Raw genomic sequence first — 23,750 nt, 5'->3', positions numbered from 1 at the left:
ACACTCAGTACCACTAGAAACAAAGGTAATTGTAAAGATATATATATATATATATGTGTATATATATATTTGTATATTTGTGTGTATATATATACATGTATGTATGTATGTATGTATGTATATATGTATGTGTGTGTATATATATATATATATATATATATATATATATATATATATGCAATACGATACCGTGTGGAGACGAATATCAAAGGCTGCACTCCAAATGGTGGTCAAAATAAATATATTGTGGTTAACAAGACATCATTCCAACGTTTCGGGACCTTTCTCAAGGTGATGTGATTACAGAGTGAACATGAACACATATAAATACCCTCAAAAACCTATAACAAACAGGCGCAACACATGACAATGATTAGATAATACATAGCATACATAATGTTAGCTTGTCTCATACCTGTAATGCATCCATCGTTGCCTGGAACGCAGGGATCCGCCAGTGTGGTGAAACGCAGTCACCTCGCATGCGCAGGTCTGAGGTGAAGAGCACGACCCTCCGGCGCGTGTCACATAACCAGAGGCAAATGGTTGCCTGAGGCAAATGGAACGCATTGCAGTGGAAACACTGTATGCTAGGTGATTATGGCGAAAAGCTGGGTTGCAGACCTGTCTGACATGTGAATGTGCTCACAAGTAATATTTTTATATGTCATACATACATACATACATACATAGTTGAAATTGGAGTGTGCAGAGCAATACTTTTGAAGAAGAGACCTGTGAAGTTTCATCACAACCTACAACGAATTTAGAATGAACAGATTGAACGCGTTTTGTAACTTGTCCCCTGTCCGCGAAGGTGTTAAAGAAATTCAAGGCTGCTTTGCCTCTCTATTTCAAACATGTGTTAACCTGTTGCTTGGCCCTCTAGCTGTGAAAGGGTAATACTTCGATGACTGAAACCTTGGGCCTCATGCAGAGAGCATAGAATTTTAAAAATGGCGAATTTCATAAAAAGTAGCTTTTTTGGAGAGTTTTATTCTCCATATGCAGAAAAGTGCGAATTCTGCTATGTTTAACATGGATGCGTGTGGCGAGTTTAAATTGGCGAGATGCGCGCTTCAGAAACGTGTAAAAACAAATTTGCGCCTTTTTTTCCCCTTTACTATAGGCGGCGAGCGCCATCTTGCCATATTTTCGTGGCGCGGCAAAAATGCGAGAATCGCGCCTTTTTTTGGCGCGAACAGCCGCTACTTGCCGTTCGCACCTCTCTGCATTCGGAGAGTTTTAAAAATGGCGCGATGGAGGTTCTCGCCAGCCGCGAGGCGAGTTTTAAACATAGAAATAAAAAAATGGCGCGTTTTTCGCAACTCGCCATTTTATGCCGTTTTCTGAGGGAAATTGAACAAAAAATGGCGAGTTTTGAAATAACGATGCTCTCTGCATGAGGCCCCTTGCTCGTAAACGGACAGCTTCTTACTGGTGCTTTCTATCCAACACATCTGCTTTTATTGTGTAACTTTGTACAAAAAGTAAATTACAATGTAGAGCATTGATAATGCTGCAAGATTTTCAGTGCATTGCAAAAATGAACCGGCTTGAAATTTAGTGGAGCTCAATGCCGGGGGAGAGCGTGGGGCCTGTTACCTGCTCTGGCATCTCCTCCTGCTCCTCATCTCAGCTGCATCGTATGACGTTGGGAAATTACAACAACGGGACACCGTCACGTCATGGCCACGTGACATGGAAGAGATGAAATGCCGGATAGGTGAGAGGCCCCGTGCTCTCCCCTGGCAGTCAGTTTAACTGTTGCAGGGAAGAGCGTGGGACTCCGTGTGATGCCACCGACTGCACCGCCATTAAGCCGGCCCTAGCCTTAGTCCTGCTCCAAGCTGTCTAACAAGGCTATAGACAAGTCATTTTTTGGGGGGGAAGAAGCATAATTTGGCAAATGAGATTAATATAGGCAGCTAATGCCATCTAGAGGCTCACCAAACAGACACTGCAAAATTAATGTTGGTTTGGAAAAAACCTTGATGTGTGTAAATTGTTATAGCAAATAAAAATACCATTTGTGAGCGCATTCACATGTCTCAGACAGGCCTGCAAATCTGCTTTTCACCATTATCTCTTGGCAAACAGTTCTTCAACTGCAACCAGGGATTCTGGGAAATTACATGCACATGAGCACAGTGTCGCCTTTTGCTTCAAATCCATTTTGACATGGACCCCTATAAGCATATGTCTGCCGTATTACACAGCTTTTCAGCACAGCCTGGTTTAAAGCAATTCTAATAAGTTTTAAAAAAAAAAATGAGCACTATACAGTATCCTGATTTACTCTGAAGCCGCCTGGTTATGCACATGCCTTGTTATTAGTATTAATTACTTGAAACCAAAGGGAATTTACATTTTTTTGCTAGTACTTTTGCTAATTACACATATGTATGTATCTGTATCACAGATGGTCTACATCAAAATCCTAGGACATTTATGCTTTATAAATCAGTTATGTAGTATTAGATACTGCATTCCCTCTCCCCCCCCCCTTCTGACTCGTTATGCCATTTTTAATGAGTTTTAAAGTACTGCTGTAGTAAGCTTCCTTGGGTTGCTATAGCAACCATTTACAAAGACAGCACTTCATTTCTTTAAATAGGTGGCAATACTGGGAACCTAAAGAAGCAGGATCTACGCTGATCAATCATGGGGGATCGGATCGATTGGCAGCTTAGGTAATTACATTGCCTTAAAGCTAAGCCACTGCTGCATCCATTAAAACAAAAAATGGCACGATGCACACATGAGAAGTGTGATCAGTGACCAGGAGGTATGAAGTACCTCTACATTTTTTTCTATACACACTATGAAGGCCACTTTGGGTATTAAACAAAAGTCTCCCTCCCATACAGTGTGCAGAGCTCTAATCACGTATGCACCTTACTAAAATTAGTTCTGAAGAGCTTTGCTTCGTTGCTTAGCTGATAATATCTCAATCCGGCATAGTAAAGTTAGCAGAATAGCGGTCTGTGTATCTTTAGAAGTAGTTTAGGTTCCTATTTCTATTTCATGTGCAGTTGCCCCCAATAAATGTGATGCCCTTTATAGGTGTAGTCCGAGTGATTTTTTTTTTTTTTAACTAGGATTGAAGCAGGGGATCTGGAGCTAGACTGCGTTGTTTATTTGAGATAATTTACTCCGTAGGTGCTGCCAGTAGGAGCCCTGGCTTGGTTTTATAATATGGTGGGTTAAATATCCCGCGTCCTGTGGTCCATAGGATCAGTGACATCCCATTTGCATGTCATTTCCCAGAATCCTTTACTGCAGTGGACGCATTGTATGTTAGGCCAGGGGTGCGCAAATTGGGGGCGCTAGATTTTATGGGTGGGAGGGCGGTGCGGCAGTTACAGAGGTCCCATAGGGGCTCCATGTAACAATTGTTTTTCAGACAAAAGGTGACACGTGCTCATTTGCGTGTCATTTCCCAGAATCCCTTGCTGCAGTGACCCTACCGTGAGGCTGTCCTGCCACTGTGTGTGTATATATATATATATATAAAAACATTTATTTTTTTATATATATATATATATATATATATATATATATATATACAGTATATATATTACTGTCATTAAGGTTATGGTGGGTAAAAAAAGTGACAAAAACCCTCCACAGTAAAGCATAAAGCAACTGTAAATATTACTGTATGTTCATTTGCATGTCTTAGACAGGTCTGCAACCCTGTCTTTCCCCATTGTCACCCAGCATACAGCGCTTCAACTGCAGCAAGGGATTCTGGGAAATGACATGCAAATGAGCACTCAGTGCCACCTTTTGTCTCAAGCTCGTATTACACAAGCCAATCCTCAAGCCAATGCATGCTGTTTTAAACACAGCTTTTAAACAGGCTGGGATGAGATGCAAAGCCATTAGACCTACTCACATACATGTTTCAACCTTGATGGGTATCATCAGTGTGAGGCTGGTCTTAATGGCAAAGCAGGTTTGAGACTAGACTAGGTAATCACCACTGTCATTAAGGTTATGGTGGGTAAAAAAAGTGACAAAAACCCTCCACAGTAAAGCATAAAGCAACTGTAAATATTACTGTATGTTCATTTACATGTCTTAGACAGGTCTGCAACCCTGTCTTTCCCCATTGTCACCCAGCATACAGTGCTTCCACTGCAGCAAGGGATTCTGGGAAATGACATGCAAATGAGCACTCAGTGCCACCTTTTGTCTCAAGCTCGTATTACACAAGCCAATCCTCAAGCCAATGCATGCTGTTTTAAACACAGCTTTTAAACAGAGGCTGGGATGAGATGCAAAGCCATTAGACCTACTCACATACATGTTTCAACCTTGATGGGTATCATCAGTGTGAGGCTGGTCTTAATGGCAAAGCAGGTTTGTCTAAGACATGCAAACCCCTTATTGCCTTCCGCTGAGGGGTTCGCCACTATTTTTTTACCCGCCAGGCTTCCGGGTCTGGCGTGCACTTGTGCACACTTATTTTTGTTGTTTCGTTTGAGCACCTCCTGCACTGCATCACACAGCGCACTGGAGCACTCGCACCATGGATTTTGTTTCGGTTACGTGTTGGGTTATCGTCACCCCTCTCTCCGGAGAGCAAAGACTGAGTGCTGGCTAGTAGTCGCCATCCCTTCGGGGGAAGATTGCGGTGGGTTAGTAGGCGTCAGCCGAACACCCTAAAGTCTTGGACTCACCTGCGGCGTCAGCTGCACTAGGAGGGAACGAGAAGGATGTCGGACTCTTCGGGGGAAGACGTCATGTAACAGCAGGACTCCAAGGCTTCGGCTGGAGAGAACTGTCTATGGCACGGACTGGCCTACTCTCCGGAGCGGACTTAGTCACAAGTTTTGAGCACCTGGTCTCACTGGACCATGAGCACGGATTCAGAGGTGGATCACTTTTTTTCACCGCCCGGGCTACAAAAAAAAACAAAAACAAATGTATGTGAGTAGGTCTAATGGCTTTGCATCTCATCCCAGCCTCTGTTTAAAAGCTGTGTTTAAAACAGCATGCATTGGCTTGAGGATTGGCTTGTGTAATACGAGCTTGAGACAAAAGGTGGCACTGAGTGCTCATTTGCATTTCATTTCCCAGAATCCCTTGCTGCAGTGGAAGCGCTGTATGCTGGGTGACAATGGGGAAAGACAGGGTTGCAGACCTGTCTAAGACATGCAAATGAACATACAGTAATATTTACAGTTGCTTTATGCTTTACTGTGGAGGGTTTTTGTCACTTTTTTTACCCACCATAACCTTAATGACAGTGGTGATTACCTAGTCTAGTCTCAAACCTGCTTTGCCATTAAGACCAGCCTCACACTGACGATACCCATCAAGGTTGAAACATGTATGTGAGTAGGTCTAATGGCTTTACATCTCATCCCAGCCTCTGTTTAAAAGCTGTGTTTAAAATAGCATGCATTGGCTTGAGGATTGGCTTGTGTAATACGAGCTTGAGACAAAAGGTGGCACTGAGTGCTCATTTGCATGTCATTTCCCAGAATCCTTTGCTGCAGTGGAAGCGCTGTATGCTGGGTGACAATGGGGAAAGACAGGGTTGCAGACCTGTCTAAGACATGCAAATGAACATACAGTAATATTTACAGTTGCTTTATATATATATATATATATATATATATATATATAAAAGAAAGTAGCGCCAATAAATTAACAAAAGTCTATGTGAATAGCAAAAAATGATACTGAATACCCTAAAATAATAGAACCATTAATAATATAATATTACATACTAGAACAAACAATTACATAAAAAATAATAAATTACATAAATTCAAATTTCTTTATTCTGATCACCCCCGCACCCCTATATTTTATCATTTGCCCAAGGTCCACAAGTCTTTGGTGGATCCCCCTGGGAGACCTATTATCTCGGGGATCGGGTCGATCACGTCCGGCCTATCCCAATACGTTGATTATTATCTCCAACCCTTTGTAGCCAAGCTCAGGTCGCATATTAGGGATACGCTGCATGTCATCGACTCGATCTCGGAGATCAAATGGAAGCCCAGTTATCTATGGGCTACATGTGACGTGTCATCCTTGTACACATCAATAGATCATTCCAGGGGGATCAGGGCCATTGACTACTGGCTGAGCACGGATTCCTCTATTCCCACTATTCACAAAGATTTTTTATTAGAAAGTATTATGTTCATTCTAACTCACAATTATTTTTCTTTTGATGATCTATTTTACCTACAAATCTGTGGAACGGCCATGGGTACGAGGTTTGCCCCCAGCTATGCCAATCTCTTTATGGGATACTGGGAAGAAACATCTATTTGGCCCAATTTAGAGCTGGGGGCGGGCCTTGTATACTATGGTCGTTTCATCGATGATATTATTATTATTTGGGAGGGTGATATCACTGCTTTTTCTAATGTCCTGGCTTCCTTCAATCACAAGGCTATGGGCTTGAAATTTACTTTTGACATTAATCCTATATCAGTGGTTTTTCTGGATCTAGTTTTGACCGCAGATCCAGAAGGTAATATCATTACCACCACACATTTCAAGCCTGTTGCAGTGAACAACTATGTTCATGCTTCTAGCAACCATCATGCACAGTGGCTTAAGAGCATCCCCCTGGGGCAGTTTCATCGTCTCAAAAGGAACTGTTCCAGGGATAGTGACTTTGCTTGCCAATCCGAAGATCTGCGTAAAAAGTTTTTGATGAAGGGATATAACCCCGGCCTGGTCTCTGACTCTTTCAACAGGGTAGTGTTATCTGACAGGTCATCACTGCTTAAAAAGTGCACTATTAAAAACATATCATATGAGAGAAAAAAGGACCCAGTCTTCCAGCACTCTGTCACAACAAATGTAGACTTGTAAATTTAAAATACTTTATTAATAACTAAGAATAAAAAATAGGGTGTTAAAACGTAATTAAACGGTGTATTATAACAGCACTTGACCTGTGGTTAGCATAAGCTGTGCGGGTTTTTTTGTGTGTATCACTATTAAAAACAAAAACATTAGTTATGGTACTCCAAGAATTGGATCATCAAATGTAGATGGGGCTTCAAGGTTTATTACCACCTTTAACCAATCCCACAGATCCATCCAGGGTATATTAAATACCCATTGGAGCATTTTAAAATGTGATCCCCACTTGAGGAATATTATTCCTGAGAAAATTCCCATTGTATATAGGAAGGCTAAAAATATTAAAAACATTCTAGCTCCAAGCAAACTAAAATCTACGGTTGCAGCTGCCGGTGCCACTTCGGTGAGCCTTATTGGTAATCACAGATGTGGCAAAGGTCGGTGCATCACGTGCAAACATCTAAATATCACAGTGGAGTTTGCTTCCCTTCACAAGGATGAACGATATAGTGTAAGGGGCAATATTAATTGCCTTAGTGCATTTGTCTTTATCTAATACAATGTGGTTGCGGCCTCCAATATGTAGGTCGCACCACTCGGTCCCTTAGTACCAGATTCCTGGAGCACAGGAGGAATGTGATAAATGGTGTCACTACCCACAGTTTACCGAGACATTTTATCAAAATACACAATAAGGATCCGGAATCTTTAAATACTTGCCATCTGTGTATTTTATGAATATGTGCTATTGTTTTCATACATATAAACCCATAACTGTTTTTAAATTGCATATCATGAAAGTGTTAATACACAGGGATTCTTTATGAATACTGATTTTATAGTAATTGTCAATTACAAGGTGTTCTTGTTATTTAATTTTTTTAATATTTTTATATTTTATATAGAATCATTGTAACACTTGAGGTAAATCACAGTTTGTCATGTATTTCATTTATTATTCTTTTATTCCATAGTTTTTTAATAACTTATTTATAGTAATATATGTGACAGTGCTATGTTTTCACATCATATGGCAGTGTGTCTGCACTAGAGAGTCCGTTTGATTATTTATTTATCCATTAGAAATATATATATATTTGTCCTTAGATTTGATATAAATTGGAAAATTTAAATTGGTTAAAGTTCAAATTGCACTTCTAATATGCTACGGCTTGTTTTTTCGGGAGGTACTTTCACTTAGTTCACCCACCAATCACGATCGAGACACTTTAGTACTTATACACTGCCATTTCTGTTCAGGGACTTTCCCTTTGATAAAGTTGCATTTGTTGCGACGAAACGCGTCAGGGACGTACCTTGCGACATTACGTCATCACGTTGTGTGCTCCTTTATGGCCGGGGAGCACATGGAGCTATAGTGAGACTTAGGCCCGGGCCATAGAGGGGTGAGGAGAGCGGATGCGCGTTAACGCTGAGGCTCGCCTGCTTAAGTCAGCGCGATTCCACGGACTTGCAGGCGAGCCAGCGTGCGCGAAGGGAGCCGGGGGGAGGTGATTGGAGGCGGGGCAGTGACGTCGCTGGGCCAATCGCCCGCGATGCACTAACGTCAACGTCACGGCGCCGACGTCACGGCACCGTGCTGTTGACGCTGCTTAAGGCTGATTGGATGTTTTCAGCCGACAGCGCGCTGAAAACAGCTTGGCGCTCGGCTGAAAACTCCAAAGCCTCCGCACGCCTGCGGACGCTCGCGTGAGCCCCCTCTCAAGGCATCCTCATTGAGGATGCAGGGGCTCAGCGCGGAGCGTCCGCACGCCTCAGCGCTGCTTGTCCTTCTATGGACGCAGCCTTACTCTGATACCTTACTGAATTGGAGGATTTCAAGTGATACCGGAGAGACAGCGCTGTTTGGGAGCCTGATTCCAGCTGTTCTTGGACTCTTTACTTGTTGTGGATTGTACCTGCCTTGGTGGTGATTATAAATCACATACTGCTATATTTTAACTTGCACATTGTGAGTGTTTTTAATCCCCCCACCCATTCTTCCCTACATTAAATGTTACAGTGTTACACTATGGGGCGTGCGCTCTCTGTTTTGTTTTTCTTATATATATATATATATATATATATATATATATATATATATATATATATATATATATATATACATACACACACACACACACACACACACACACAAATACAAGTGGTATTTTTATTTGCTGTTTGAGAGAGAGAGACACACAGAGAGACAGAGACGCAAATAAAAATACCACTTGTGAGCAATGCTTTCACCACAGCCAGGGATTCTGGGCAATGACATGCAAATGAGCACTCGGTGTGTCACTTTTTGCTTCGTGTGTCTATATAGATACGGTATGTGTAGAAGTTACCGCCTTCATGTACAGTATTTCTGAACATTAGTAGGAATAATCAAAGCTGCGCCTTATCACCTCCAGGAATCATGTAACTGAGACACTATTGTCATTTTTAGGTTCCACTAGTCCTATGAACTTATAAAAAAAAGCTATTTATCCAGAACTCACTTTAAGAAAATACAAGTTAAAATGTGTTTCACATCAGACAAATCTGTGTACACTTTTGGTAACGTTGTTCAGGGAGCACGAAATCATGTGCATAAAATAGAAAAAAAGACACACCGTGAAGATCTGTATGTGAATCAGTAGAGATACATTAGTAGTGTATAACAAACAAGGCAAATAGCACCACCTGAATCGATAATTAAGCCCAATTGGCCTAATATAGATAGGGTGCAGCACCAAAAATGGGACTCTTCTAAAAACGGACGTATCGGCAATACCTCTTTGATGCTCCAGATGGGATATGGTTAAATTATTTTGTTAGATCACTCTGATCTTATTAAGGGACGTAATACATGTTCTACATGTAGGAATGGGCCCGAAGAAAAGGTTTTATTACCCTGAAATGTTGACATTGCCCCCCATTATACTTTTTTTTTTTTTTAATATTATTGTGTTATTTTTTTCCCCCTGTTCACACGTGGTTTTCCCTGTTCACACTATGTCTGATTGCTTTGGTATCTGTATGCTTATTTTGCACATTACCTCATTTGTATGAGTATTCGTAAAAATATTCAATTTTGCAGTATTTCTGGTTAGATAATTTTTTGAGTGCGGGTGCACATCCTTTTGTGATTATAGATACATTAGTAGTGTATTTTGGGTGGGTAATGCCACAACTCACATTGTACAGTGAAGATAACTGGCACTCAAAAGTTTCTTCTAAGGATGTGTATCCATCTATCTCAGTCCCCCCTGGATCTCACGGAATGGATCAGTGGAAATGTAGCCCTCGTATATACCAATGTTAGGACCAAACGTGATGTGGTGTATCCTCACCCCAACAATTATAGTACCACAGAGAAATGTATGTGTAAAAAAAAATAGGTTTTTCTAATAAAATAATAGCAAATCCGCACTAACAATTTAGTTAGTACAGGAAGATAAAATGGTATAGACGGCGAGTCCTGGACCGCACGGCCCTTCTCCGAAGCTTCCCGCTGGCAGGGAGTCCCCACTTCCATGCTCGGCTTCTGAGCTACTGTACGTCATCAGCTGGTCAGAGCATCGCATGCAGAGTCACATCCTACGGCAGCTCGTTTGAATTCCCTAAAACAAATGTCACAGTCTTTCTCAACCAGTTTCTCAAAAGTTCTTTGCTTCCTCAGGAACCTGATGAAGGACCCTGAGAGGTTTAAAGCTTTTAACATATCAACTACTTGTTGGTCCAATAAAAGGTATCATACCACCTACCCTCTCTCTCCTTTGTTATTACTATCATGTTGTATTGGAACTTATGACAATTGATAAAATGATAGGATGCCCCAGCCATGGGAGCATCTTAATAGTTTCCCTGTGGGGGGGAAAAAGGTTGCGAAACACTGCTTTAATGTATATTATACTGCTTTAATGTATATTATACTGCTGTTGACAACACATGTGTTGATAATATTAGGTAACCTTCTAATGCAATTGAACACTGACATTTAGCAGTCATCATACAGAAACAAAGCCATATTAAAGTGAAGATTGTTAACAATGTGTTTCTTTTTTTGCAGGTGAAATCTGTAATAAACATTCTGTTTGCTGCTTACACAGGCGATGTGTCTGCTCTCAGAAGGTAAAGCAAATTTGAATCTACTCCACTCTCATTGCTGAGGTCTGTTTTTTAAGTGGTGTATACTCCACTTTCATATAACTTCACACATGATGTTACCATTGTATGTGGAAAATGCATGGTCTTCTCTTCTATTTTGTGTCCATGAATTGCCATGATATTGTTTATTTAAATTGATCACAGTTTAAACCCTTTCCTGCCTGTGGCGGGCACCAATATTGCATCAACAGTGTAAGTGGCACTTTCAAATACAAGTTTATAGACCTCTTAACCCTTTCGCTGTCAGAGGGGCCAGCATAGAGGTTGGCGCTGCGTCAGACCTGGTGGATGTATTTGACACACAGAAAAACTGCACCAGATTATGGCATAAAGTTTAATGTGTCTCATAATACAGCTCAACCCTCTTATAACGCTGTGCTTGGGGTCGAAAGAATCACATCAACCTATATAATCATATCACCTTATAAGCGGATCGTGTTAGAAATAATGTACAATTGTATGCATTGTACAATAAAGTATTTAAGACATCAATAATCGGGTTGTAAAGTATTCATAAATACAAAAATTGGGAGCCACGCTTAAAACGCGTTATAAGCGGATTCGCGTTGTAACGGATCACGTTATAACGGGGTTGAGCTGTATTGCACTGATTTAGATGGTAAGCTCTCTGGGACAGGGACTACTTTTACTATTGTTTTATGTCTGAAGCACTTATTCCCATTGTGTTATAATATTATGTTGTACATTGTAAAGCACCATGTACCTGGATAGTGCTATATAAGTAAATGCACTTACATACACACATTAACTCCTATAAACACTTCCCAAAATGCTCACTGGTGGAGCCAAATAGTTACAGAGCACCATGATACTGTACAGTTTACGCACATTGACACAGTCAAAATGACCCAATGTGTTCCTGGTTTGTGACATTTGATACTTATCCCCCTTAGAATAAAGTAAGCCAAAAAGGTGCAACAGTGCCTTCAGAAGAGGTCTGCAGGCGTGATGTAGTTATCTCCTAACCGTGTCATTTTCAGGTTTGCTTTGTCGGCAATGGATATGGAGCAACGTGACTACGATTCTCGTACAGCTTTGCACGTAGCATCAGCAGAAGGTATTTGGTTTATCTTGGGCTCTTACTAATTGTCCCTCTTCCGATTAATAAACCTCCCCTTCTCTCTGATCAAATACTTTTTCTTGCTCTCTGAAATGAAATATCTTCTATCTACTGGTCTCCATCCACACATCCCATAAACCCTCCCATTCACTCTCTGTTGCTCTCTTCTCTATGTCTACAACTTAATTATTTTTTCTCCTGATCTATACCCTCACATTCCCTAGTACCTTAAAGGAGAAGTCCTTGTGGCTATGCTTTTTTTTTTTAATATATTTAGGTTTGAAGCAGGGGTTCTTTGGAGCTGAACTGCGTTGATTTCAGTTTCGAGGACCCCCTGCTTTGAGATACGTACCTCCGTAGGGGGTGCCGGTATCATTCTCCAGTTGAATGAAATGTCCCGGGCACGCAGGCCAATAGGAAGCCACGGGATGATGTCACGGCTTCCAATTGGCCCGCAGGATGCAGGATTTTTAAACCTGCATATTGTGAACCCAGCCAGGGCTGCTACTGGCACCCCCATACGGAGGTACATATCAAGGGAAGCAGGGGGTCCCGCAGCTGAAATCAACGTGGTTCAGCTCCAGAGACCCCTTGTTTCAAACCTATACAATATATATTTATTTTAAAATGCGTGCCTGTAATGACTGCTCCTTTACAGGTGCAGTTCCCTCTGCTCATATTTAATAGATGGGTAGCAGGGAGTCCCCAGAGCCATACAGTGTTAAATTTCATATCCTGGGACCCCTGGTTCCAGAGGTTCTTACCAGGGAAAGGGCCCGTTATAGAGTCCCCAAACAAAATTGCAGTTTGTCTCCCACGTTTCACGGACCAATAGGAAGCTGCCACGTCATCCGAATATAAAAATATTATTTCCGTCATGGAAATAATCCGTAAATACCGGTAACACACACCAATAAGTATATCAGATACCAGGGGACCCCGTAGCGAAAATGAACGCAGTTCAACACTGGGGTCCCCTGCATCCTGTTGGTAAAGAAAAAAGAAGAGGGATGGGCACTGCTCCTTTAACTCCTGCCTTTTGTCATGATGTGTACCCTGCAGCAGTGTACAGCAGCAGCACAGTGGAAGTGGGATAAGAGAACCTCCTTACAAGCTAGGTCTGTCCTTGCCCAACATCAGACTCCCAGCATTTATAACTGGTATTGACTCCACAGTAGGGCGTTGCTATGGTAATTTGGTCACACCAGCAAAGCTTCATTGTATCATTATTTTTAACGCTTTGCTGATCCCTGGAGAGTTTGAAACAAGACAGCACAGCATGTCATGGGCACCCTACCACCCAGAGGCCAATGGACAGATTTTTTGATATATTCTTCTTGTTTGCTATAGGTCACATAGAAGTTGTACGTTTTCTGCTGGAGGCTTGCAAAGTAAACCCTTTTCCAAAAGACAGGTGAGTTCTAGAGCAATCACTGCTCCCTTTAATATCGTGGATCGTGTCCCAGACATTGAGGCACATTTTATGGATGAAGGAATGAAACAAGATGTTAATGTACATATCTGGCGTGGATAATTTGATGGGAATACATAATATCGACACACGTTTAAAGCATTGTTGTCCTACTTGGCTGAACTTTTAATTGCTAAGTGCCGTTTCTTAATTTTGTATGGACTTTAACCAAAGTCTACACAAACTCGGGCATTAATACATTTACATTCTGGTTTGTGCAGACTAAAGCCTGTACAAGATTTACTGAAAAAGTGGCTTCGCCAGCATAGTCAATCTCGTTTGGTCTCTGCATACCGTCGGTACAATAAGATATAAAGTAAATGTAGTTCGGGGATAAAAACTCTGTTTTGGTTTCCTTATACCAAAGGAGAACTTTCCAAATAAGCCCTGGACAGGTGTAAAACAGGCCACTCCTAGCGGGAGAGATTACAGCAGGAGGCTAGGGCCCCAGTGCACGTGTCCCACGTGCGACAGGGTGGTGCTTGGCGGCGCTTGTTCCCTGCATCAGCGCAACCTGATGGACTCCAGGCAACTCGTGATGGGGGGGAGGGGGCGTGGCGATGATGTCACAAGGATGGATCGTCCTCATTGGCTGAACCGCGACCGTGACGTGGCCAATGCTCGGCCACCGCGACAAAAGACAAAAATCTTGCCTTTTGGCAAAGGCGGTTGCTCATCGGGCTTTGTGCGCGCACACGCCAACTGGGGCCTACCCCATAGAGGGCTGTACTTTGTTTGTAGCACGTGCAGCTGCGGCCACCGTGGACGAAGAGTGACGGATTACAGAGTGACGGATTACCGAGTGACGGATTACCGAGTGAGGGATTACCGAGTGAGGGATTACAGAGATTGCACCAAATAAGTGTTTGTTTTGTTACAGATGGAATAATACTCCTATAGATGAAGCTATGCATTTTGGACACCATGATGTGGTGAAAATCCTACAAGAATACCAAAACAATTATAAACCACTGGATGAACCAAACCCTGGTAAAGAAGATCAGACGGTTCAGAAGAATCTGGATGGCTTGTTATAACCTCAACCATGCAGAAATCACACATTTGCACTTGTTAAGTTGTAGGAACCTTTTAAGAGTGTGTATTTTATATCTTATATTGATGTATATTTTAATGAAGTGCGTATGTTTCAGTGTTACTTTTCATGTTGGAAGCTCAGGACGAATTTGAGGAAAAGCAACAAGGGCAAAGCCTCACTCTTCTTAACCCCTGCACTGCCAGATAAGCGTTGCAGGCCCCTCTGGCAGAGAAGGGTTAATGGGATTTATGCTGCATAGATCTGCCCTCCTTTATACTGCATTGTATTGTGTACTAAAAACAGAAATTGCTGCATATAACCACAGAGGGAAACATTAGAGCTTATGTGATGTTAGGCTTTTATCCTGTAGTGTCCGTTACGGCTGGATAGAATTCCGTTTTTTGTTGCACTTTTGCAAATCAAATGGTGAGATGCAGCTTGTAACTGGAACCAGACTTTAATATGAGGATATGTTTAAATGCAGCCTTGTCCCAGGTCAGATGTAGTCCTTAGTGGGTTATCTATCAAAGTCTCCCTGCTGTAAAACGGGGCAACAATTTTCCGCAGATTTCACAAAGAAAATATTCCATTAAAAGCAATGGAGCTTTTGGACTATATTTATAAAACTTTGCAAACTGGAGCATGTCTCCAAAAATGATGCAAAGTGTGTCATGTTTACTCTGCGTCTCTTGGCATCAATGTATCACAATGTTTTGTGGCAGCTTTGCTCCACTTGCTCCAGGGAACAATTTTGGGGAGAGGTAATAAAAGGAACTAGGGAAGGTGATATACTGTAGCAGTGTTTTTCCACCAGGGTTCCTAGGAATCCTTTGATTCCCACAGGCATCCCTAAAGGGTTCCCTGTAATTTTAAGGTAATTTTAAAATTATTCCAAATACAGGCATACAGTACCCCGCTTTAAGTACACTCGCGAGTAAGGACATATCGCCCAATAGGCAAACGGCAGCTCACGCATGTGCCTGTCAGTATGGCCTGAACAGGAATACCAGCTCCCTACCTGTACCGAAGCTGTGCGCAAGCGGGGAGACTATAGAGCCTGTTACAAATGCATTAGAGCCTGTTACAAATGCATTATTTACATCAGTTATGCACGTATATGACGATTGCAGTACAGTACCTGCATCGATAAGTGGGAAATAGGTAGTGCTTCACTTTAAGTACATTTTCGCTTTACATACATGCTCCGGTCCCATTGCGTACGTTAATGCGGGGTGTGCCTGTACAGAAGAATTTACAATGCATCTGATCTCTGACACACTGTTAGAGATAGGGTTCCTTAACCAAAAAATGGTTGGAAACTACTGGGCTAGATATGTCTTTAAAGCTATAGATAAAGTGGCCAACTAGAGTCCTTAAGGGCCACGAACAGGTCAGGATATCCCTCCATCGGCACAGGTGGCTCAGTCATTCTGAGCTGAAGGAGGGATATCCTGAAAACCTGACTTGTTGTTGGCCCTTGAGGACTGGAGTTGGACACTCCTAGTATAGATTGTGTCCATTATATCTGGATTAAAGCAGAAATCCCCGTTGCTCTTTGTTTTTTTTTATTTTGTTATTTTACATTTCTTAGACGGAGTTGAGACCCTCCCCCCTAGTTCCCCTTGAAGTTACCAGATCTCACTGACGAAGAAATTGCCATTCAAATATTGCAGGTTTCCGCAAACCGAAAGGAAGCCGCATCAATATCCGATGTGACTTTCTATTGGATGGTCATTTAAATCCCCTGGAGAAACCAGGAAGTAACGCCAGTAACTTCGCTGTTAAATATTTCGGGAACTGCATGGTCCCTTGACCTGAAAAAAATGGGGTTTAGCTAAGGGAGCCCTTGGTTTCCAATCCTGTAAAAAAAATAAAATTATAATTATATATATATATATATATATATATATATATATATATATATATATATAAATATATATAAGCATTTTGTTAGCCACAGAACGGTATCGTCTATTTTTTTTTTTATTATTTGATTATTGAAGCTCGGCTAACACGGTATTGATACCTCTACATGTATGTATATATATATATGTACATATACACAAACACACACACTGGATTGTTGCTTTGTGACATTAATACAGTACATGGAAGCTGGAAGTACACTCCTGTAATTTAACACTCCAACACTGCATTTCCAACTGGAAAAGTAGCTTAGTGATGTGCAATGTCTTTGCATTGATGCTGTTTTCCACCCAATGGCAATATCCCAATATGTAAATGAAGTTTGAAATGAGCTTGTGTGAAATCACCTGCTAGTGATTTTATTCTTATGTTTTAAAGAGTACAGTCCTTTCATAAAGTCACAAATAAGTATAGAAATAAAGAAAAGAGCGATTTACTCGGTCAGTTATCCGCCTACACTTCAGGATGCCAGAGTGGACCATTTCCTTGTGGAGCAAATGTCAATATGCAAAGTGTGTCAGACCGGAAAACCCGTACCCAGTTTAACATAACCACCGCCCTTTTGTGATGTCCCTTGTATGGAGTGTGATCCCAAAGTGCATCCTCCTGCACATAATATAGGCCAAGAAGTCCTGGTCTAAGGTAGAAAACAAGATGAACCTGTTTGATACATTTGCCTCCAGCACAAATTGATGCAAATTAAAGTTTTTGTTCATGTTTTGGACCAAATTGCGTCATCTTAGTACATATCCTGTTATATCGAGATCTCTCTCATAGGACCAAAGTCAATTAGATTTAGTGATTCTGTACCAAAAAATAATCCATTAATGGAAAACACTGATATTATCAGTTAGTTTTCATTAACGTCTATGAGACTGTTGATGCTAAAGTCAGTGAGCCTAACTCCATACCAGTTAGACTTGTGGAAAATCTGTGCCTGTAGACCTGTCTGATTTGATCTTTTGCCCCAAGTTTGTAGGAGTTTGCAGCCAGGAGAATTTGATCTGTAGTCTATGCTGTGAAGCAGCCTGACTTTGTAAGAGGGTAGCTTTGAGCCCCATTCATTTCATTAACTTCCCTGACAGAAGCTAGCTTCACAGCTTATGAAAAAGGGGTCATAGGGCCTTATTCTACTGTATGTCAACTGAAGCAGCTGTTTTCTGCCATTTTTAGCTGAAAATCCCCATTGACTTTAATGAGGATTTTTGGCCAAAAGGTCCAAACAGCTGATTTGGCGGATATATAATTAGTACCTCCATAGTCCCAATGAGGCTTGGAATTTCCAGTATGTGTTTATACTGTTGTATGTGTTTGCTGTGCAATGTGTACATATGACATAAAAGTGAAGGAAATACAGATTAAGATTTTTAATAGGTTTGGTTAGTAATTTAAAGTATGTGAGAGTCTTATCAGGAATTTATTTTGATCAAAGAAGAATGTAACTGTTGACAGTATTTCATTTTGAAAGTCCTGTGTGTAAAAATGGGAGTGGATTTAAAGGATCAATAACACTTCAAAAAATATTTTGTTAAACTGTGGCTGCTTATTTATGAAAGACTACTTGCAAAATGTGTGCAAATGCAGGCGTTTCTTTTTAGAATAGGATGTTTTGCATTAATCTTTTGCATTAATCTGTTGCTTTTACAGCGCTATTGCAGTAAGTGGACTTTAATGAAAAAGCCTCTCAGCTGCTTTCTACCTTTGCAGAAAATAGATGTAAAATCCTATTCATGAAGCTTATTTAAGATGGTTGTTAATGCAAAGTTTCAATATAGCTATTTATTATGCTGTCTTTATTGCTGCCTCAGGTCAGACGAATCTCTGCAGTGGTCGAATCTCTGCAGTGGTCCTCAAAGAAAAACTGTATGGGGAAAAAGTCAACTGATTTCCAAATAAAGTGTGTACTAAAACAGATGTCATTTTAGCTCATACACACCTGCAGATTTGAAATATAAATGTAAATGGTGGAAAGTATAAACACAAGCCATGTGTCCTGATTCCTAGATGATTGTGATGTTTACTCAAAGTTGTGTAGCATGCATTACCATAAAAATGCGCTAACTTACTGTAATAATAATACATTTTTTTTAGGTTTTTGGTAGGTCTAATCGTTTGGGTTTTCCTGTGGGCTTATGAGTGCTAGAGCCAGGCAGAAATGGCCTCTTTATCGTGAGTAATATATAGTCAATGCAGCCTTACTTGTAGAGAAATTGAATAAGGAACTCGCACTATTACTTAAGGTGATATCTTACTTCCATTTTTATATTCAGAATCCCATTCCCATTTAGTGATCAATACAATCCTTGTAATCCTTTAGTGATGAATCCTTGGATCAATACAATGCATTCCTTGTATGTATTATGTTGTGCTTAGTGAGTAATATTGAATTGACTGTGTTTGGGAATATAAGACAAGAAATATGTCAAAAGATGTGTTTTCACCTGTATAATTTAAAATTCATTAGAAATTAGTTAAATGGGCTCTGCTCACTTGTCTAATAGGATAATGTTGTCCTGGAATAAAGCACAGTGCCACTATTTTTACCAATGGCATTTCAACCAATAACCCTTAAGCCCTTTAACATTAATGCCACATCTGAAAAGGTCGCTGTTGATTAGCACTTAAGCACCACTAAACACGAGATGCATCATTTATGTAGTTCCCGAGTCTCAATGTGTTTCAGATCATGGTATATGCAGGAGAAAGAAAACTATTAAAACAAAAACAATACATGATAACCAAAGTACAATGGCACTTGTAGTCCTCATGTTCACAGCACAAGTCGAGTCTGGAATGTGGTTTTTATTAAGATTAGGGTTATTATTATCACATTATTTTATGGGCAAGATCTGCAGCTAACCAAGAGTTTTATCTTGTTTTACCCCTTTGCTGATGGGTGTTGTACACTGCAGCCCCACTTCGCTACAGCTGGCCAAATACCTAACCAAAAAAGTGTAATCTTTGTCCATCATCTGGTAAAGGAGTAAAATGTCACATAATAGGTAATTTATGTATGCCCAGAAATATCTCTTTTAAGGCAGCAGTTACCATTTTCTTTTTGTATGTAAACCTGGTGGTCATTTGGAGTGTATCTACGTTCCCCTGACCTCAGGGGACCTTCCGACTCCCTAGATATTCATAGTTTGTTGTTGTTGTTGTGGTGTGACACACACAACTACAAATATGGGTCACGAATGTAAAGTCACAACATAATCTCACTATGATTTATCGGCCACCAGAGCTAGACAAACCTGGGCGGCTATATTGTGAATACAATCCCCGGTGGAGAAAATAAAGTTACTGTATATCTCATGATCCAGGGCACGGACTGCTGCTTTAACCTTTTACCGTGCTTCTAGTACTGAATGCTATGAGCCCTGGCGCCTGATTGACATACCAGATACATGATGGCACAAATGCTTGTTTTCTAAGAAATAGTTGGGGGCATTCGAAATTAACTTTAGGCCCCTCTGGAATTAAGGGTTTAAGACGCTGTGAAACTATGGTTTTCTATTTCTGTGATCTCTGTTCAATTTAGTTTTTCAATAATGTATTTTGAGATCTACAGTAGTTCCATGAGTTCAATGTTGTTTGTACATAACACAATGTATAAACAGCGCTTATACATTTCTTACCTTAATAGCATTTGAAGGACGTTATCACTTGTTTGGATTAAAGTTTAGTTGTAAATGCTGTACCATGCACACAAATTCTTCAGTGATTTGACATTTATCACATCAGCTATATATGATAGCTATTTAAATATGTTACTCGTGTTGCAAACTAGTTCTGATGTTTCTTATTGACTTATTATTTAGAACTGTGGTGTGCTTAAATAACATTAACTCCCACTATTCTTCTATTCATATTGTACAATCAGTAATTGTATCTAATCGGCTCACTGGGTGAATTAAAACTCCCTTCCCTGAGGGTATAGACAGTGCTGAATGTATTTGCTCACAGAGCTTTAATTTCAATCGAAACAAGAAGAATTGAGCAGTGACAATGCAAAATATTTATTTTAAATCCATTTCAACCTAGTGTTGCTTTATTGCTTAATAAAGAGATGTTAAAACCAATGCTTTGGGACTTTTTTTTTTAATCACCTTAAACAAAAATAAATTTCATGAGTTATCATTATTGTTCTCTACACATTGATTAAATAGTTGTCGATGGGGAAATGGCAGGATTAATAGTTTCAATTATGCACTTTGTAATGATGGCACTGCAGACATTAGCAATGTTATTTTAGTACAGGATGTGATGATGCACTATTACAGAACTGAGATGGCCAGTGTCATTTATATTGTCTGCGCACAGCAGTCATAGAACCACTGACCGTAATGTGTGTTTGTAATATAAGTACATTGTTTGTTCAGATACCATCTTATCAATTAGATGTCGGAGCAATTATTTTAGATTCATCTACGTACTGTAGCAAATGCAGCCACTTGACTGCAATAACCAATAGGTGGGATATATGGGTCAATGGTTCCAAGCTAAACGACTGACACTGATTTTTTGGGTTATTCCTTACAGTAGGCTACACATTCTAACAATATTTGAGGTACAAGAAATAAGTGATTTTCCCACAGCCACATAGTGATATAGCGCAAAAATATCCATAATGTTGCTAAACACATCACATCTCCAAGTGGAAAGTTTCTAGGACATTTTTGACACTGACCAGGTAGAATGAGCCTACGTTGTGGGATGTACTAACAGACCACTATTACAGGACACCAGCACTATAGAGTATTATATCTGTGACCAGTGTTTCTTACTACTGAAAAATTACCTTTAGCCCCCCAAAAATATATATGTTGGCCATTAATTGTATATTTTGCACCCTACTTTGTTTTTAGTACATTGTTCCTATGGCTAACACAGGACCCTACTCTCTGCCTTCATTTTTATTTTATTTTTTAATAGCAGTTGGGGTCTTATGGCAGACAAATGTGAGACATTTTACTAAACATTAATACATAAGGTACAGTATGCAATCTTAACTCTTGTCTGCAACTCACTTGTCTTCTGTGCCTCATGTGTTAATTGACCCGTGTTGGGGCAGAGTTGTGATTGTGGTCAGGTCTTTTTAAATGTAGGCTGCTTGCCCCGGCAGCCACACTGTGCAGGGGTAAGCAGCCTGCCTTAAAGTGGCTCATTTTAAGTTGTATACAATGTGGGGTTTTACAAGCAGTTGAACAGACACAAAACAATAAGTGGACTACTGCATACCTAGTTGCCCTGGATTCTGGAGTTGAAATTCACTGGAAAGGAGGACATCTATCACAGACTCAAGAAGTCACAGCACTCTTTACTCTGCAGCACCTCTCTATGCATATTTTTAATTTCTCACATCTTTATCCTAACTTAGTTTTCAGTGCCCTATCCTCACCCACCTCAACACTAAACTAGCAGTAGTACTACCATCATGCCTTACCTGCTATTTATATTTGCTGTTACCTCGCATCTTTCCAAACTACACTTCTTTCTACCAGCTGCATTATTCCTCTAACGCCATTCATATAGCTTTCCCTCCTTCCTTCTCCACTTCACGTCTCTCCCAGGCCCCCTTAGATGGCCTTGTGACTCCCCACCTCTGACACTTCTTCACTCTTACCCCCTCTAGTCTCCCTCACCCCATGTACTTCTCTCCCCGCCCTTCTGTCTTACTCTTACCCAGTCTCTTCCTTACTCCCTGTTCCCCTCACTCTTCCACTCTCACCCCCACCTGCCCCCTCTTACACCCCATCGCTATGACTCAATGACCTTTCACTCAATCACCCCCTCCTCACACACATACTCCCCTCCCCCTAGCAACACACACAATTACAGTTCTACACAATCCCCTGCGATACCCATACCATTACCCCCCCCCACACACAATACCCACAATAATTACCCCCCCCATAATACACATAATACCCCCTCACAATAATAGTCCCCCCACACAAAATACAAACAATAATGTGCAGACACACACTTTGGGGAAGTTGTACCCAGCTTCCGGCACGCACACGTGCAGGAGAGCGAGGCAGGAGAGAGGCCCACAGCAGCTTGGGAAAACTGGAGCTCTGCATCCACAAACAGAAGTTGGACCTGACCTCTGGCCACACCCAATTTCCAGCTCCAACCGGCCAGGCCCAGGACAGGCTCTCATCCCGTCGGCAGCCCTGCTTCTAACTAACCCTGTCTCTTTCCCTGATATCTCTGTGCCTCTCTGTTTCCCTGCTGTCTGCCTGTCTCTGCATTTCTCCCCGCAGAGCCGGCTCTGGCTTGACGTAGGATACTCTAATTTTGGATATATCCATATTAGGACGTCCATGTCACCAACCAAGCAGGCTTCTGTTGGGCAGATACGGAGAGAGATGTTGGTTATCTTTCATTTTAGATCCCCAATAATTCATACCGGTACATAGTACTGGCACTTATTGTTTTACCGGTACTGTGTACCAGCTTACTTTCACCACTGCCTATCTGTGATCTTTCACTGCACTCCACAATACACCCTGCAGTAAAACACACCAACACAAATCCTCACACATTCACTTTTCCATGTGTCTCGGAATATTTCTCAGAATTCTGGCTCCAGTCTGATTTCTACATGTGATCGTCCTTGCTCATCATATCCAACCAGTACTCCTCGTGGTATAAACCCCTCTAACTCATACCCATCCCGTCAACCTCCCTCCTGTACCCTGTGGAATGCACGCTCTCTTTCTAATAAGTTTCTGTATATGAGTTATTTTCCGCTTAATCGGCTCCTTTGCTGTAATTGAGGCTTGGCTCACTCAGTCCGACTTGGGGCGGAGGCAGGAGGCTCATCTTCTCAACCTGTCGTTACAGAATCCTTCCTATACCTCCCTCTTTCCTTCTTTTGAGACTGACACTGTCCAGCTTTTTGCTCTCCCTCTCCATGTGATGGTCATCTTTGCCCACCTACCTCATCCCTTGTCTTTCTCTCCGACTTTGAATCCTGGCTCTCCTTTCTCTCCTCTGACTCCCCTACTCTTCTCCTCTGGGACGTCAACTGCCATAGTTGATGAGACCTCTCTCTCCATTGGGCTTCCAGCTTTGTCTCCCTAACTTCTTTTTGTGGCCTTCACCAACAGACTGCAGCCCGCACCCAAGGATGAACATGGTAAAAAAAAAAATATTCAAACTTCCAAAAATATATAATTTCTTCATTTCCTTTCTGACCATGTCTCTTACTTCTCCCCTTCTACACCTATCCC

The 23,750-nt window shown here is 41.1% G+C and overlaps 1 protein-coding gene across 2 annotated transcripts in view; it reads left to right on the top strand.

Moving 5' to 3' along the window:
• Positions 1-20,591, top strand: part of GLS (glutaminase) — a 133,115-nt gene extending 112,524 nt beyond the window's left edge. For both annotated transcript variants that reach the window (XM_075608356.1, XM_075608358.1), the window contains exons 15-18: positions 10,901-10,962; positions 12,000-12,076; positions 13,430-13,493; positions 14,431-20,591. In XM_075608356.1, the coding sequence (XP_075464471.1) occupies positions 10,901-10,962; positions 12,000-12,076; positions 13,430-13,493; positions 14,431-14,587 (360 nt within the window). In that variant the 3' untranslated portion in view covers positions 14,588-20,591. The remainder of the gene's footprint in view (positions 1-10,900; positions 10,963-11,999; positions 12,077-13,429; positions 13,494-14,430) is intronic.
• The last annotated feature ends 3,159 nt before the right edge of the window (positions 20,592-23,750 follow it).

The sequence above is a fragment of the Ascaphus truei genome, chromosome 7, assembly GCF_040206685.1.
Source record: "Ascaphus truei isolate aAscTru1 chromosome 7, aAscTru1.hap1, whole genome shotgun sequence".
In the NCBI taxonomy this organism is placed as follows: Eukaryota; Metazoa; Chordata; class Amphibia; order Anura; family Ascaphidae; genus Ascaphus; species Ascaphus truei.
Note: the sequence above shows the minus strand (reverse complement) of the source record. Positions and strands in the feature narration are given on the sequence as shown.